The sequence below is a fragment of the Saccostrea cucullata genome, unplaced genomic scaffold, assembly GCF_032062105.1.
Source record: "Saccostrea cucullata isolate Sc308-1 unplaced genomic scaffold, CSIRO_AGI_Scuc_v1 ctg3420, whole genome shotgun sequence".
Classification (NCBI taxonomy): domain Eukaryota; kingdom Metazoa; phylum Mollusca; class Bivalvia; order Ostreida; family Ostreidae; genus Saccostrea; species Saccostrea cuccullata.
Window position 1 is genome coordinate 142,537 of NW_026920579.1, and position 13,632 is coordinate 156,168.

A 13,632-nucleotide genomic window follows, 5' to 3' on the forward strand; every position below is an offset into this window, starting at 1 on the left:
ATTAACAAAATCCTTGTAGCCTTGATAAATAAAAACCGAGTATATTTTAGTCTTTGACCATAACGCTATGGTCAGAGACTAAAATATAAAACCATAACGCTATAGTTCTGCAGCTAATTTAGACTAATCTACTGTTTGATATCAGATAAAATGAATGCTGCATTTATTCTAATTCATATTTGCAATCTGTATTGTATATATAATTGTTAATTAGTTCAAGAAATCAAAGCCTTAGATGAACATAAGTAATTGAAAACTTTATTTTAATGTATTCCCTCTATTAGGAAAACGAGCGCGGTGTTTTTTTTATCAAGGCTACATTGCCTTTTAAAGTTTTAAAGTAACATTTTCAGTGTCGGGAAAAATTGGCAGGTGTTGCCGGTAGGGGTGGGGATTTTGTTAATCTTTAGACACTATTTATAACTGTATTATTATGTCAGCAACCCTTTATATACAGTAGACAATGCAAAAATATATATATTCCTGATATATGTATTCTATTTAATATTTAAGAAGTCATAATATAAATTGAAGTATATCTTGCTGATCAAAAATCAAATGATTATTTAACTTTCCTTCTAATATATATAGCACTCTTTCTTGTATTGTAATTTAATCAAATGACTCATTTGTTATAAATATATTAAACGATTTATTGATAGATAAAACATAATAAAGGGAATTGAAGTAATCAAATGTTGAACCCGTATTTGATTAGTTAATCTGGATTTTGAATCTCGAAACTCGAATTTCGAATCTCGTATTTCGAAACTCGAATCTCGAATGAGCCTTTTGATTGGTTAATCTGGATCTTGAATCTCGAAACTCGAATTTCGAATCTCGAATTTTGAATCTCGTATTTCGAAACTTGAATCTCGAATGAGCCTTCTGGGCTTTCGTACATTCGAGATTCGAGTTTCCAAATACGAGATTCGAAATTCGAGATTCAAAATTCGAAATTCGAGATTCAAAATTCGAGTTTCGAGATTCAAGATCCAAACGAACCAATCAAAAGCGGGTTCAACATTTGATTATTTCCCTTTATTATGTTTTTACTATCAAGAAATAGTTCAATATAATTATATCAAATGGGTCATTTCATTAAATTACAATACAAGAAAAAGTGTTATATATATTAGAGGGAAATTTAAATAATTAATGGATTTTTGATCTGCAATGAATATTTCAATTTATATAATAGATTCTTAAATATTAAATAGATTACATATATCAGGAGTATATAATTATATTTTTGTATTGATGACAAATTACCGGCCGCCAGGAGATGGTCGGTTATATGATATGAAAGTTCGAAGTCGCTGTGCGTTTCTGCGGAGTTAAAACAATTTAAATAAAAAATATTTAACATTAATATAATAGTATATTAAAAAGACGGTCTTAAGGTTAAAGAAAAACGCACAATAAACATAAAATTAAAAATTCTTATGAAGAATGAGGTAAATAATTCATCCAATACTGACTTAGAAATTTAGATATGTTTGAAGTGCGGAGAAAATTAAGACATGTGTTGGGCGTAGTCTAAATCAAAGACCGCGTTATATTACACAATTTTACTTTGTCTCTTCAAACGGGATTTGTTGTACGTATTTATTTTAAAATGACGTGTACATATGTACACATATAAACATTTTGAAAAATATGGTTAAATGTAAATTCATTAAAAGACTTAGCAGGCTACAAAATATTACAAGATTTGGCCCTTAGCAGACGAGGATAATGCACGTTTTACAATGTGCCAAGAATTTTCCCGCTACAACTCAAAGAGAAGAAATGAAGTGGCGGATCTAGAGGGAGTTTAGTTTTTTCCTCTAAGAGGGAGCAAGGATACCAACATATTTGCTGCATTTTTATTAAATTAAACTACACTGCATATCTAGTTGTAGATTACATTTAATTTTAGTTTTAAACTTTTAATGTAAATGCCATACAGGCCCACGGTTCAAAAGTTGTTGACGCAGAGTACCAGGGGTTAATACTGAACATGCATTATATAATTAAGAAAATCATGCAATGTAGAGCACAAGCTTTTAATATCATGAGGATATATATTAAAAGATAAAATATAAGATATTTTAAAAACAGACCACCATAGTCTTTAGTTGCTTCATAAAAGGAACATTAATTGGTTTGCGGCCGATTTTTGACGCTTACGTCAATACATGTTTCTTGTCTTAATTTTTAGAAAAACACAGGTACGTGTGGACAAGACCCCCCCCCCCCCTTGATATTGAACCCCGGGGCTTATTTCTCTGTTATGTGTAGCATTACAATACGAAAAAAATCGCTGGCGTAAAACCCCCAGAATAATAGCTCAACCAAAAAAACAAAACAAAAAAACACTATTTATTACCCCACTTTACAAGAAAGAAAGCTATTTACGGAAAAAATGTGGGATTATTATGTGATGCAGAGTCAGTCCGATAGCATGGACTAAGACAGAAATCAGTGGCAGATTTAAGGGGGGGGCGCACCCGGCGCGCGCCCCCTTAAAATTGTCCAAGTTAGCATAAAACATAGTTTGTCTAGAAAATGTTTTAAATGTCTACTCGGTAGACCTCATTTTTACCCTACAAAACCTCTAGAATCCAAGTGCTTCCGGGGCCTTCGCCCCCTGGGCCCCCACCAGGGCTTTGCCCTGGACCAACTGGGGGCCTCAAGGCGGCCCCCAGACCCCCTACCTGAATCTGGCGCCCCCAACTTCAATTCCTGGATCCGCCTCTGGAAATACATTGTATATGTAGAGACAGTGTGAATCGACATATAAAGTTAAAACAAAATAAATGCATTTAACACCAGTGGGGGTACAACGTAAACAGACTGGAGTGGCATATCCTTCTCTTATAATGTATAGTGGGTATTTGGGGGGATTTTACAATTTTTTGTTATTGTGTACATGATGAATAAGTTTAACGAATATAACTTGTGAAAAAAAATGTCCAATAAGCCCTAGGGTTGAATATCGAGGGGGGAGGGGGGGTGGGGGTGGTACCTTTCACAAGTACCTGTGGTTTTCCTAACACAGGAATAAATAAAAATTAAGTTTAGTAGACAGTTCAAATATATATATACTCCTGATATATGAAATCTATTTAATATTTAAGAATCTATAATATAAATAAAAATATTTTTTGCTGATCAAAATTCCATTAATTATTTAAATTTCCCTCTAATATATATAACACTTTTTCGTGCATTGTAATTTAATCAAATGACCCATTTGATATAATTATATTGAACTATTTCTTGATAGTAAAAACATAATAAAGGGAAATAATCAAATATTGAACCCGCTTTTGATTGGTTCGTTTGGATCTTGAATCTCGAAACTCGAATTTTGAATCTCGAATTTCGAATTTTGAATCTCGAATTTCGAATCTCGTATTTGGAAACTCGAATCTCGAATGAGCCTTCTGGGCTTTCGTACGAATGAGCCTTCTGGGCTTTCGTATAAACTAGAGTATTCATGACATTCGTCCAGAAATAGCAAAATGAAATTTTAGACCGTTAGACCTCTGTAAAGAGGCTATACGGGAGGACAGGAAGATGATTATCGACGAAAACTTTATCCAGACTGTAAAGAACGTGATTGAGAATCACCGATATCATATATATCTCATAAATACCTGCATTTTTTGGTTTTAAAACAAAAAAAGAATATTCTTTACTTGCTTAATAGATTTTAAGCTTGGTGGAAATGGTGTTTGGATGTTGAGTAGATAAGGTAACTCAAACTGTACAGGTACTCTTGGTAAAATGTTGAGAAATAAAAGCTCAATCACACATTTTTCTATAATGCCTGTGACGTCGAAGATTTTGCTGCTCCGAGACTTAAAGATATGTCCTGATAAATCACTCAAAATCGATACCAATATCAAACATTTTGATATGAAATTTTGAAGACCATATAAGATTCTTTTATATTACGTGTGACACTTTGCCCGATTATGTCGTCAAATATTTTTTCTTTGAAAGAAGTCCGCGTAATTTTTGAACGGCCCTCTTAGAGTGAAGTAAACTAATGCGAATTAAAACTTTATTTCTGCAATAAGGTTATTCGGTAAAGCCATTTGACTTAATTTTGGCATTACGCATGCGTCATAATTAAATTCGAATTAGCTTCGCTTGGCATTTACACAAAGCTAATGCAAAATAATTTAATGCGCAGTAAATTAATTCGAATTAAACTAATTGGCATTAAACTCCCCGTGTGAACGCAGTGCAAATTTAATTCGCATTAACTAATGTTTCATCAGATTTAAACTCTCCCTTGAACAGGGCATTATTTTCTTTTTAACGAGACAAAATTTTTACGAGTTGTGGATACTGTTTAATATTTATCTTTTTGGAATACTGATTTACGCTAGTATAATATTTTTTGCTAGCACATCTCGCGATATAACGCGAAAATAAAGTAATCACGAATACAAAATGATTTCCAGCAGTATTTGGATGTTTTGCCAGAAAAAAGACATTAATGGTAACGTAACAACCAATATTTATGACAAACGAACTGTAATCAAGCTTAAAGTCCACAAAAACTTGGAGCAGATCAATCATGGACCAAAAAAAAAAACATCAGAGGTTGGATCACGTGTCATGGAAGAGTAAACCTCCCCTGTCAATCGGTCACATCCGCTGTGTGCTCCTGTCTTGATTAGAGGAACAAAAAAACCAGTATTAAAGAATCTCCAAAATATTTTACCAGCCTTGAGTCTAGAAACTATCAGAATAAATTATACCTAAAATTGAAAAGGAAGTTGGAACGATAATTACTGACCAATTTGATATTTTGAATGAAGTTAAGCTGTTCTATGAAAATCTATATAAAAGTAAAGAGAATGTAGAATCAGGAAATACCTATGAAAAATTAAAGATATATGATGTGCCGAAATTGAACAAAAAAGAATCAGAAAGTCTCGAAGGCCCTTTGACTAATTCTGAAGTTTTGAATTATTTGGAAATTATGAAAAATGAGAAAAGCCCTGGACCAGATGGGTTCGTCTGTGAATTTTTCAAATTTTTTTGGCAGGATATAGGTGCTTTCATTACAAGAGCAATAAACAACTCGTATGAATAATCACACTTTACTGAATCAAATAAATTAGGATTAATAACTTGCCTACCTAAACCAGGAAAACAAAAACAATTCTTAAAGAACTGGCGCCCAATCAGTTTATTGAATGTGATTTATAAAATAGCCTCAGGCTGTATTGCTGAACGATTAAAAACTGTGTTGAATAAAATAATAAATAAGGACCAAACTGGCTTTTTGAAGGGAAGATTCATAGGTGAAAATATTAGACTAGTTTATGATTTAATGCAATACACAGAACAAAAACAGATTCCAGGCTTATTAATGTTAATTGACTTTGAAAAAGCTTTTGATACTATATCATGGAAGTTTATATACCAAACATTAGACTTTTTTAATTTTGCGGAATCCATTAAAAATTGGATACAAACATTTTATAATGGAATCAAATCATGTGTAATACAGAATGGAATTTCCTCTGACTACTTGTTCCCACAAAGGGGATGCAGACAGCGGGACCCAATTTCACCATATCTCTTTCTACTATGTGCTGAAGTTCTTGGGATTCTCATTCGAAATAATAAAGACATAAAAGGAATTGTAATTGATGGGGAGGAATATAAACTTTCACAATATGCCGATGATACTTCAGTTATATCTGACGGATCACCACTGTCTATGGATGGTATATTAAGAGAGCTTGATTATTTTGCAATTGTATCTGGACTGAAAATTAATTTTACCAAAACTAAAATTGTGTGGATTGGTAGTAAAAAATTCTCTAAAGAAGTCTTTCATCACTCGAGATGGAAGTTAGACTGGAATAATTCTGCTTTTGATCTTCTTGGTGTAAAATTTTCTATCAATTTAGATGAAATGATTGAACTGAATTACCCACCAAAATTAAATGAAATAAAGCGATTGATAAAACAATGGTAATTAAGAAAACTGACTCCCATTGGTAGATTAACAGTGATTAAATCCCTGATTATACCAAAGATGAACCATTTGATATTGACTATTCCAAACCCCAATAAGGAATTGCTCGATGAATTTGAGAAAGACCTTTAATATTTTTTATGGGGAAGTAAAGTACACAAGGTTAAGAAATGTGTTATAATCCAAGACTGTAGAAATGGGGGGATTGAAAATGATTGATTATATGGATTTCTTATGTGCATTAAAATCAACATGGATCCGAAGACTAATCTAAAGTTATTTTGATGCAGGCTTTGTTCTCATAAGAGATCTTCTTGACGTTGAAGGAAAATTTATAAGCCTCGAGTACCTCAATAATATGAATGTACAAACTAATTTTGTAGAATATACCGGTTTAAAAATAGCTGTTACAAAGATATTGAAAAGTATTGATATTGAAAAAAGAGAAGAAAGTGGACCTTCTATTCCAAATTCAATTTACATTTTTTATAAAAGCACAAATGGTTATAAAGATATGTATAATATACTCATCAAGAAGAAAAAGCAAACAATTAAAGCATTAGAAAAATGGGAAAATAATGGAATATCTTTTGGTGAGTTAGAATGGAACAAAATATTTGAACTATCATTTAAAGTCACAAAAGAGGCAAAATTTCAGTGGATGCAATTTCAAATCCTGCACAGGATTATTGCAACAAATAAATACCTTTATAAACTTAAACTAATTGATTCACCTGTTTGCTCATTTTGTAAACAAGAAGTTGAAACAATAGAACACTTATTTTTTGAATGTTTCTGTGTAAATAGAATATGGTGTCATATAGAGGAGTGGTTTATAAAAAACTTCCATTTTACTATTAATTTTGATAGAAAAGATATACTGTTTGGAAAATACAACAATAAAAGCATGCATAGATTACACAATATAATAATACTTACTGTTAAACAATTTATTTTTGCCAGTAGGTTTAAAAATATGCCTAAATTAAGTATAGTAATGCTAGAAAAAAAATATTGTATATACATGTAGAATACTAGTTGAAAAGGCTATTCTTTTCAGAAATTATAAATTTTCAGAATATGAAAAGAACTGGAAAATTATTTGTGATATGCTATAATGTTCCTCAAATTTATACTCAAATGTACCAGTATGGTAAAATAGTGAAAACTGTTCCCCCACTTCACTTTGTTTTTTTTCCTCACCCCTCCCCTTTGTTTACTTCTTTGTATATAAAGCTTTCACAATGAAGATTCATAATATACATGAATGTCATATATCTTTTGCAGCTTTATAAAATGAATTTGTATTTAGCATTCACCAAAGAGGATTTGTATTAAGTATATAATATAAATTACATGGAAGAAAAATTATATAGTATACGTATGTATTGAATGTAAACAAATCTATTGTAGTTGTACATAGTCTGTAAATGTGAAAGCAAAAATAAATTCTATGAATAAAAAAAAAAAAATTGGCAAAAGAAAGAAAAAAAAAAACAAAAAAAGAATCTCCAAGAACAGTGTTTCCAGAGAAAATAACTTGATCTTCAAAAATTGTAATTTGTTATTCTTTTTCATAAAAATGCAAGATATGTGTATTTTCTGTTGAAAATGTAGAAGTTTAATTTGATTTAGATATGATAGATTTAATGAAATTATACCAATGATATTTCAAATTTTTCTTATATCTGTTTTTAACACTTTTCTTAAAAAGATTTTTCCTTAGGAAAAGAAGACAAACTTTCCTATTTCTTAAATACATATCGCTGTAAATACTAGTACTTGAACAAAATGCGTTTTGTAATGACCCCCTTTAAACCATTTAGCAACTTTAAAATTTCTGTGCTATTAAAATATTATACAAAACCTTCAAAAATACTGAATCCTGTATCGAGATTGTCGAGGAAGATTTATTGACCAAATAACATGTTTAAAACAATGCACTTATAAAAGATGAAGAAATTTTTAATACCTTTTTATCATACAATTTATTTTACGAGTAAAAAGTGGGACGGGTGGGTTTTTTGGGATTTGAACTATGTTCAATCTCCCATGGTCATCACGCATTTAACATGCGCAGTTATTTGTTGTTTGTATAGAGCCGAAAGCGAGGCTACTGTGTCGACCGATTTACTCCGATGATATTCAACAGAAAACATGCATAAACATCCGCCACAAATAGTTCATGTAATTTGCTCCTGAATTGATCTAATTTTCATAATTTGAAATGTAAGTAAATGTAATGATAACTGATAAAGCAATCTTATTTTGAATATTAGATTTCGTTCAAAATAAAACTTAATTATAAAGAAATACAAAAGTTTTTCGTAATGGAACTCATTTTTAGTGTAGTGTCATACACTGAAAGAGATACGAACGACAACTCTACATACTGACGGCAATCTAGTCTTCCCGACGGTGAAACAAAAGAACTTTATTCGGAAGTAACCAATATTTACCCCCAAATTCAAACTTTGACGGAGTAAGATTTAATTATGTTTTAAAACAGGGGGATTCATGCTGACTTCAAAGCACTGAATGTTTTCGTCAGCAATGACGTCATATGTTTGAAATGACGTCAGGAAAATGACGTAAATCTAAAATTTCCATGATTTCTATAGAAAAATGTAAAAATTGCGTCAATATTTTGAGTAAAAATCACCGAGCGCAGGTGTGTTCAGGCTCAATATTTTTATAAAATGTGTAGAATAATAATATTAATTAAATATGCAAATATTGTTCCTGAACAGGCATGCGCTCTATAAATTCTATAAATAAAATTGCTGAAATTTTGTCCATTTTGTCCTTTTTCTAAAAAATAATGCAAAATCCGACGAGTTTGTGACGTCATAAAATAAATAATTGTCAATAACCTACTTTTAAACTATAAAATGTTTTGTTAATTTATATTTTTCATACAATTTATGCAATACAACACATTTTAAGAATTTTTCAAAATTTAATTTTTGTGGGGGCAAAGATATGCAATATACCGAATATAGTTCTTTATCCAAACTTTTCATGAACATGGTGCACAGAATTTATTCAAACTTTTCATGAACATTTTCTTGGTTTAAATAAATTCATTAATGCATGAAAACTTTAGGAAACATGCGTATTTGTACGCACACAAACTCTCACTACCACTGTTTTTATGTTTGGTTATTAAATATTTGTTTTTAACTTAGTATTGCTTTTTTCCTTCAAAATATCAAAAAAAGATTAAGGTCTGACGTACTCCATGTATAATGTTCGTGTAATTGAAATACATTTATATTCACAGAGAAATTTTATATAACAAACCTGTTAGCTCTTAAAAGGATGCTGTTTGAAAATCTACATTTTATAAACATCGATATCATTCCTGCGAAACTGAAATTTTCATAACACATGGGTAAAGATGCTAAGGAAAAAATATATTAAAAATTTGAAGACTGTGAGCAGTGAATTATATAAATGATCAACCGCCTCCATTATGAATATAATGGCAGTGTCCATATTTTGCAATGGGAAACCCAAAATATGTGTAGGATGAAAAATTAATATAAGAGATGCACAACGGCAATATGTAATAAAGATTCTATAAAAATTTCGTTCAGTGGTGTAATAGGAGTTGCGGATAAGAGATGAGTATACCTAAAGCGTAACAAACGGATGGACGGAAATCCCGATTAATAAATACCCTCCCGCTTTTCAACCAGGGATATAAAAAAAAAGGACTAATGTAGGCAGGCAAGCATTATGGCCCATGCATTTTTTTTTTTTTTTTTGCTATTCAAAGTCTCTGAATGTCTTTCTCAAGATTGTTGCAACTCAAAAAATCTGAAACTGTTGTCTGTATTTAAAATAATATTGTTCACTCACTTAACCTCCCGATCAAAGATTTTATTTTACACCATGTTCAACTCCCGTGAGTGCTTTCAGTACTTTGATTTTTCTATATTGTCGAGTGCGGAACACAAAATTTTATCCAATCACAAAACAATGAATTTTCTTTGTCCTTATCACCTTTTGGATAAGCGTTTAAGATGAACTCCTGAATTTAATAGCTAGTTAGACGGTATATATGCGAAGCGGTTTATTAAAAAGCGAAAACTGCTCAAACCTAGGTTATATCGTAGGACCTAGGTGGCTATTAAATTCATTTCTTATAATTTAATTTTCTACCATTTCACCTTAAATATGACAAAAAAATTGTACGAATTTAAATGTAACGACAAGCGGATTGATACGTATATGACATTAGTCATTGTGACGTAGGAAACACAGGTTATTAAATATAATATAAGAATGTCAGTGTCAGAATAATTAATCAACTATAGCAATTAGGAAGTATTTTTCCTGAAGGGAGAAAGTAACAAGTTATCATTTTGTTTTAAAACATCATTTTATTCAATGCATAATTTATAGAGTTGTCATAGTTAACAATGTAATAGATAAGACAAATTACCATGACAGCTTTTATTTTCCTGTTTCCAAATCCCAGCTGAGGAACACGTCAAAAAAGAATAGTTGACAGTGTTGTTTTCATTACCGTCTACTTCCTGCATGGCTATTGTTGAACCAACAATTGTAGAATTCATCCCAGCAGTTGTACCATTTATTCCAATAGACTCACAGTCTACAGATAAAGTGAGCTACAGCGTATAATGATGATGTATAAAAGTGGGCTGGATTTTTTTTTAATTTCATTTTTTTTTTAATTTTAGCAATATCGTTCTTAAGAGGTTTAATTCCTTCTGTTTAATATTTTTATTTTCATTTAATTCGATAAAAGTGTAGAGAAACAAAAATGAAAAAAAGTAGACAATAAAACAAATAAGTGATATTTTTTTCCTGTGGGGCTTGTAACACGAGCTTTGATTGGTTACAAAGTCGGGTGTAAATTTCCATACTCCCGACTTAAGCCGAAAGGGGGGGGGTAAAAAAAATTAAAGTCACAAGGCATAGTTTCTCTATAATAAAAAACAAATAACATGACGTCACGATGCATTGTAGGACGTAAAAATAGCTTTTCAAAACACAGTTGATAAGTCTTATGTTAAAAAAAATTATTTGGATACACAGGAAATAAATTTGTTATCCAGGTCCAGTCAAGGGTGTAAAAGGATTTATCCCGAGTAATATTCCATACACCCACCCTTCGGTCTCAAGGTGCATGGAATACATGCCGGGGTAAATCCTCTTGATTGAACTTGATTAACCAATATTTTTAAAGAAAACTAAATTTGTTGTCTTACTTGTAACAATTGAAATGTCACAAGAGCGTTGCATGTTGTGAGAAAAAATACACCTCCTTCCTTTCCCAGTGCATGTCGACGTGTTATCCTGTAATTAATCAGGGTAATGACATTTCAATAAATAGCATATATATGGCAAATACGTTTCAGCAAAAACAACCATTCTGTATACAATTGTGCTATTTTACTGGAAAAGATCAAAGAACACATGCATATGTACAAAATCTGAATTCGATAAGATAGTGGAAACATTGCAATTTCATGTAAGTTTGCGATCATGAGGAGAGTTTAAATGTCTAGTATCAAAGCAAATTGCTTCAACTTCATGAGAAGATTTACTGAAAATGGACCCGATCATAGTAATGTACTGTAAATAAACTCCTGAGAATGTCATGCGTTGTCAAAAATCCCTAAAAAAGGAAATCGTTGTAAATGAACGAATACAATGTTATTGACAGTAAATGAACCCATTACAGTGTAATTTAAATATATCGTTACAATGTAATTTAAATTCTGTATACAGGAGAATTTTTACTTCTTATTTTCTCCCCTTTCGCCCCACTTTGTTTGGGCGAATTTAAAGAATACAGTATAATTTTTAGATATCCAAGCTTCATTTAGTCTCAATATGTACGAGCGGAATGTGTCCTAATATTTTACCTTAACCTGTCCTTGAAGAGCTATCCCCTTGTTTTTAACAAATAAAATTCATGTTAAAAAAACTATCTGGTAAGAAATTATTTTTTATCGTTTTTCTATTCTGAATAATTATATACATCTTTCCACAATATCATTTTTTGATATTCATAGTATTTGAATTATTATTTTATAAAGATTGTGTGTTCCCATAGACCTCACTGCATTCTTAATTTAAATATTGCTTGGGGAATTATTATTTCTTAATTTCTGCTAGTAAAACCTTTTCTGCTCTAAAGTGATTTGAATTACTTTCAGAGTATTTAATGCAGGATGGATATTTAAGGTTAGAAAATAATGTCCTGGTATGGGTCGAATACCTTTAACAAAACTATGACTAGGCGAATTTAAAACTGGGCAAAATTAAAATTGTGAAAGGGCGAAAATAACACGGGGCGAAAATAACCCTGTATACAGTATATCGTTACAATGTAATTTTTGTAAAAGAACCTGTTGCATTATAATTTGCTTTAAATGAACCCAATACAATGTCAAACTATAGAAATGAACTTTTACAGGGTAATTTACTGTCAATGTACCTGATGGTCCGATTTTTCCACATAAACGAATCCTTTGTCCTCCACTAAATTTGATTCAGCATCAGCACGTGATTTATAAGATAATTCACAGAATAAATGGACTCGGTTGAAATTAAATGATTTACAATCTGAGTAAGAATTACATTCCTTGGAGCAACCACGGAATCCAGTAGGACCGAGTGACGTGATGACATATCCGGTCAGTCGGGAATTCTGGGTTTCTCCTGATGAGAGAGCAGGAGAAAGTAAAATAAGGAACACAGACCGAAGCATGTCAGAGAAACCCATTGTGATCATTGTGAACGGGGTCGTAGAAATAACAACTTTTGTATTTGCGTTACTCTATATCAAGTGATATCCTTTTTTGTAAATCGATGAAATTCTATGACCGTTTTTCATAAATACTTAGAATTTGAAGTCAAATGAGAGGGAAATCCAAGTCTTAATAAATGCAATAAAAACTTTCGTTGCTTTCCATCGTCGTGTACCATGCAATATTTTTTAAATCGTTCAATACACAGAAGTAGTTATCAATTAACTCATTACAATCACAGAATTTTAAAATATCTTCCAGTACAATATAGGCTTTGCAGCATTCTCTTTCATTTTATTTGGAACAATGCAGTATTTATTCTTTAAATTCGTAATTTCCTCAGTGCAATGCATTTTTAACGTGTTCAGTATAATGCATAATTCTGTGCAATGCAGCATATTTTTAAAATTGTTCTCCACAATGCGGTATTTCTGTTTGTTCTTTACAATGCTTTTTTAAAACCTGTTCTGTACTATGCAGTATTTTTTATTTGTTCAGTACAATGTAATTCCTTCAATATGATAAGGTATTTTTCTTTCATTCGTTCAGATCAACGCAGTTTTTTTTTTTCTCATTCAGTTCAATACCAATAATCTTTTTTCATTTATTATCTGAATCACTTTTTTTAACATTAATTTAATTTTTGCGGATTGAGAGAAAAAGGTAATGACTAGAAGATATGGCGTAAAAGAAGTCGAACATGAGTTATCGTTCATATAATGAGTTATCGTTCATAAGATGCGTAATACGTCATCACTGGAGACCTATTCACTCGTACATGGAATATTCCACATGCATTAAAATAAACAGAAATAAAATAAATATTCTTTAATAATATATAATACAAATTCG

General features: G+C 31.2%; 1 protein-coding gene across 1 annotated transcript; it reads right to left on the minus strand.

Annotated features, from left to right (window-relative positions):
* Window positions 1-10,304: 10,304 nt before the first annotated feature.
* LOC134251460 (uncharacterized) lies at window positions 10,305-12,755 on the minus strand. The gene is made up of 4 exons (XM_062733891.1): window positions 12,468-12,755; window positions 11,233-11,320; window positions 10,443-10,613; window positions 10,305-10,333 (listed from the first exon to the last, which is right to left on the minus strand). The coding sequence occupies exons 1-4, from the start codon at window positions 12,753-12,755 to the stop codon at window positions 10,305-10,307; spliced, it is 576 nt and encodes a 191-aa protein (XP_062589875.1).
* Between the last annotated feature and the right edge of the window lie 877 nt (window positions 12,756-13,632).

Excerpts from the sequence above, each read along its gene's own strand:
- LOC134251460 (XM_062733891.1), bottom strand. The coding sequence starts at position 12,755 with ATGGGTTTCTCTGACATGCTTCGGTCTGTGTTCCTTATTTTACTTTCT. Across the intron at positions 11,321-12,467 it reads TGGAAAAATCGGACCATCAG|GATAACACGTCGACATGCAC; the intron begins GTACATTGACAG and ends GATTAATTACAG. Across the intron at positions 10,614-11,232 it reads TGACATTTCAATTGTTACAA|ACTGTGAGTCTATTGGAATA; the intron begins GTAAGACAACAA and ends CTTTATCTGTAG.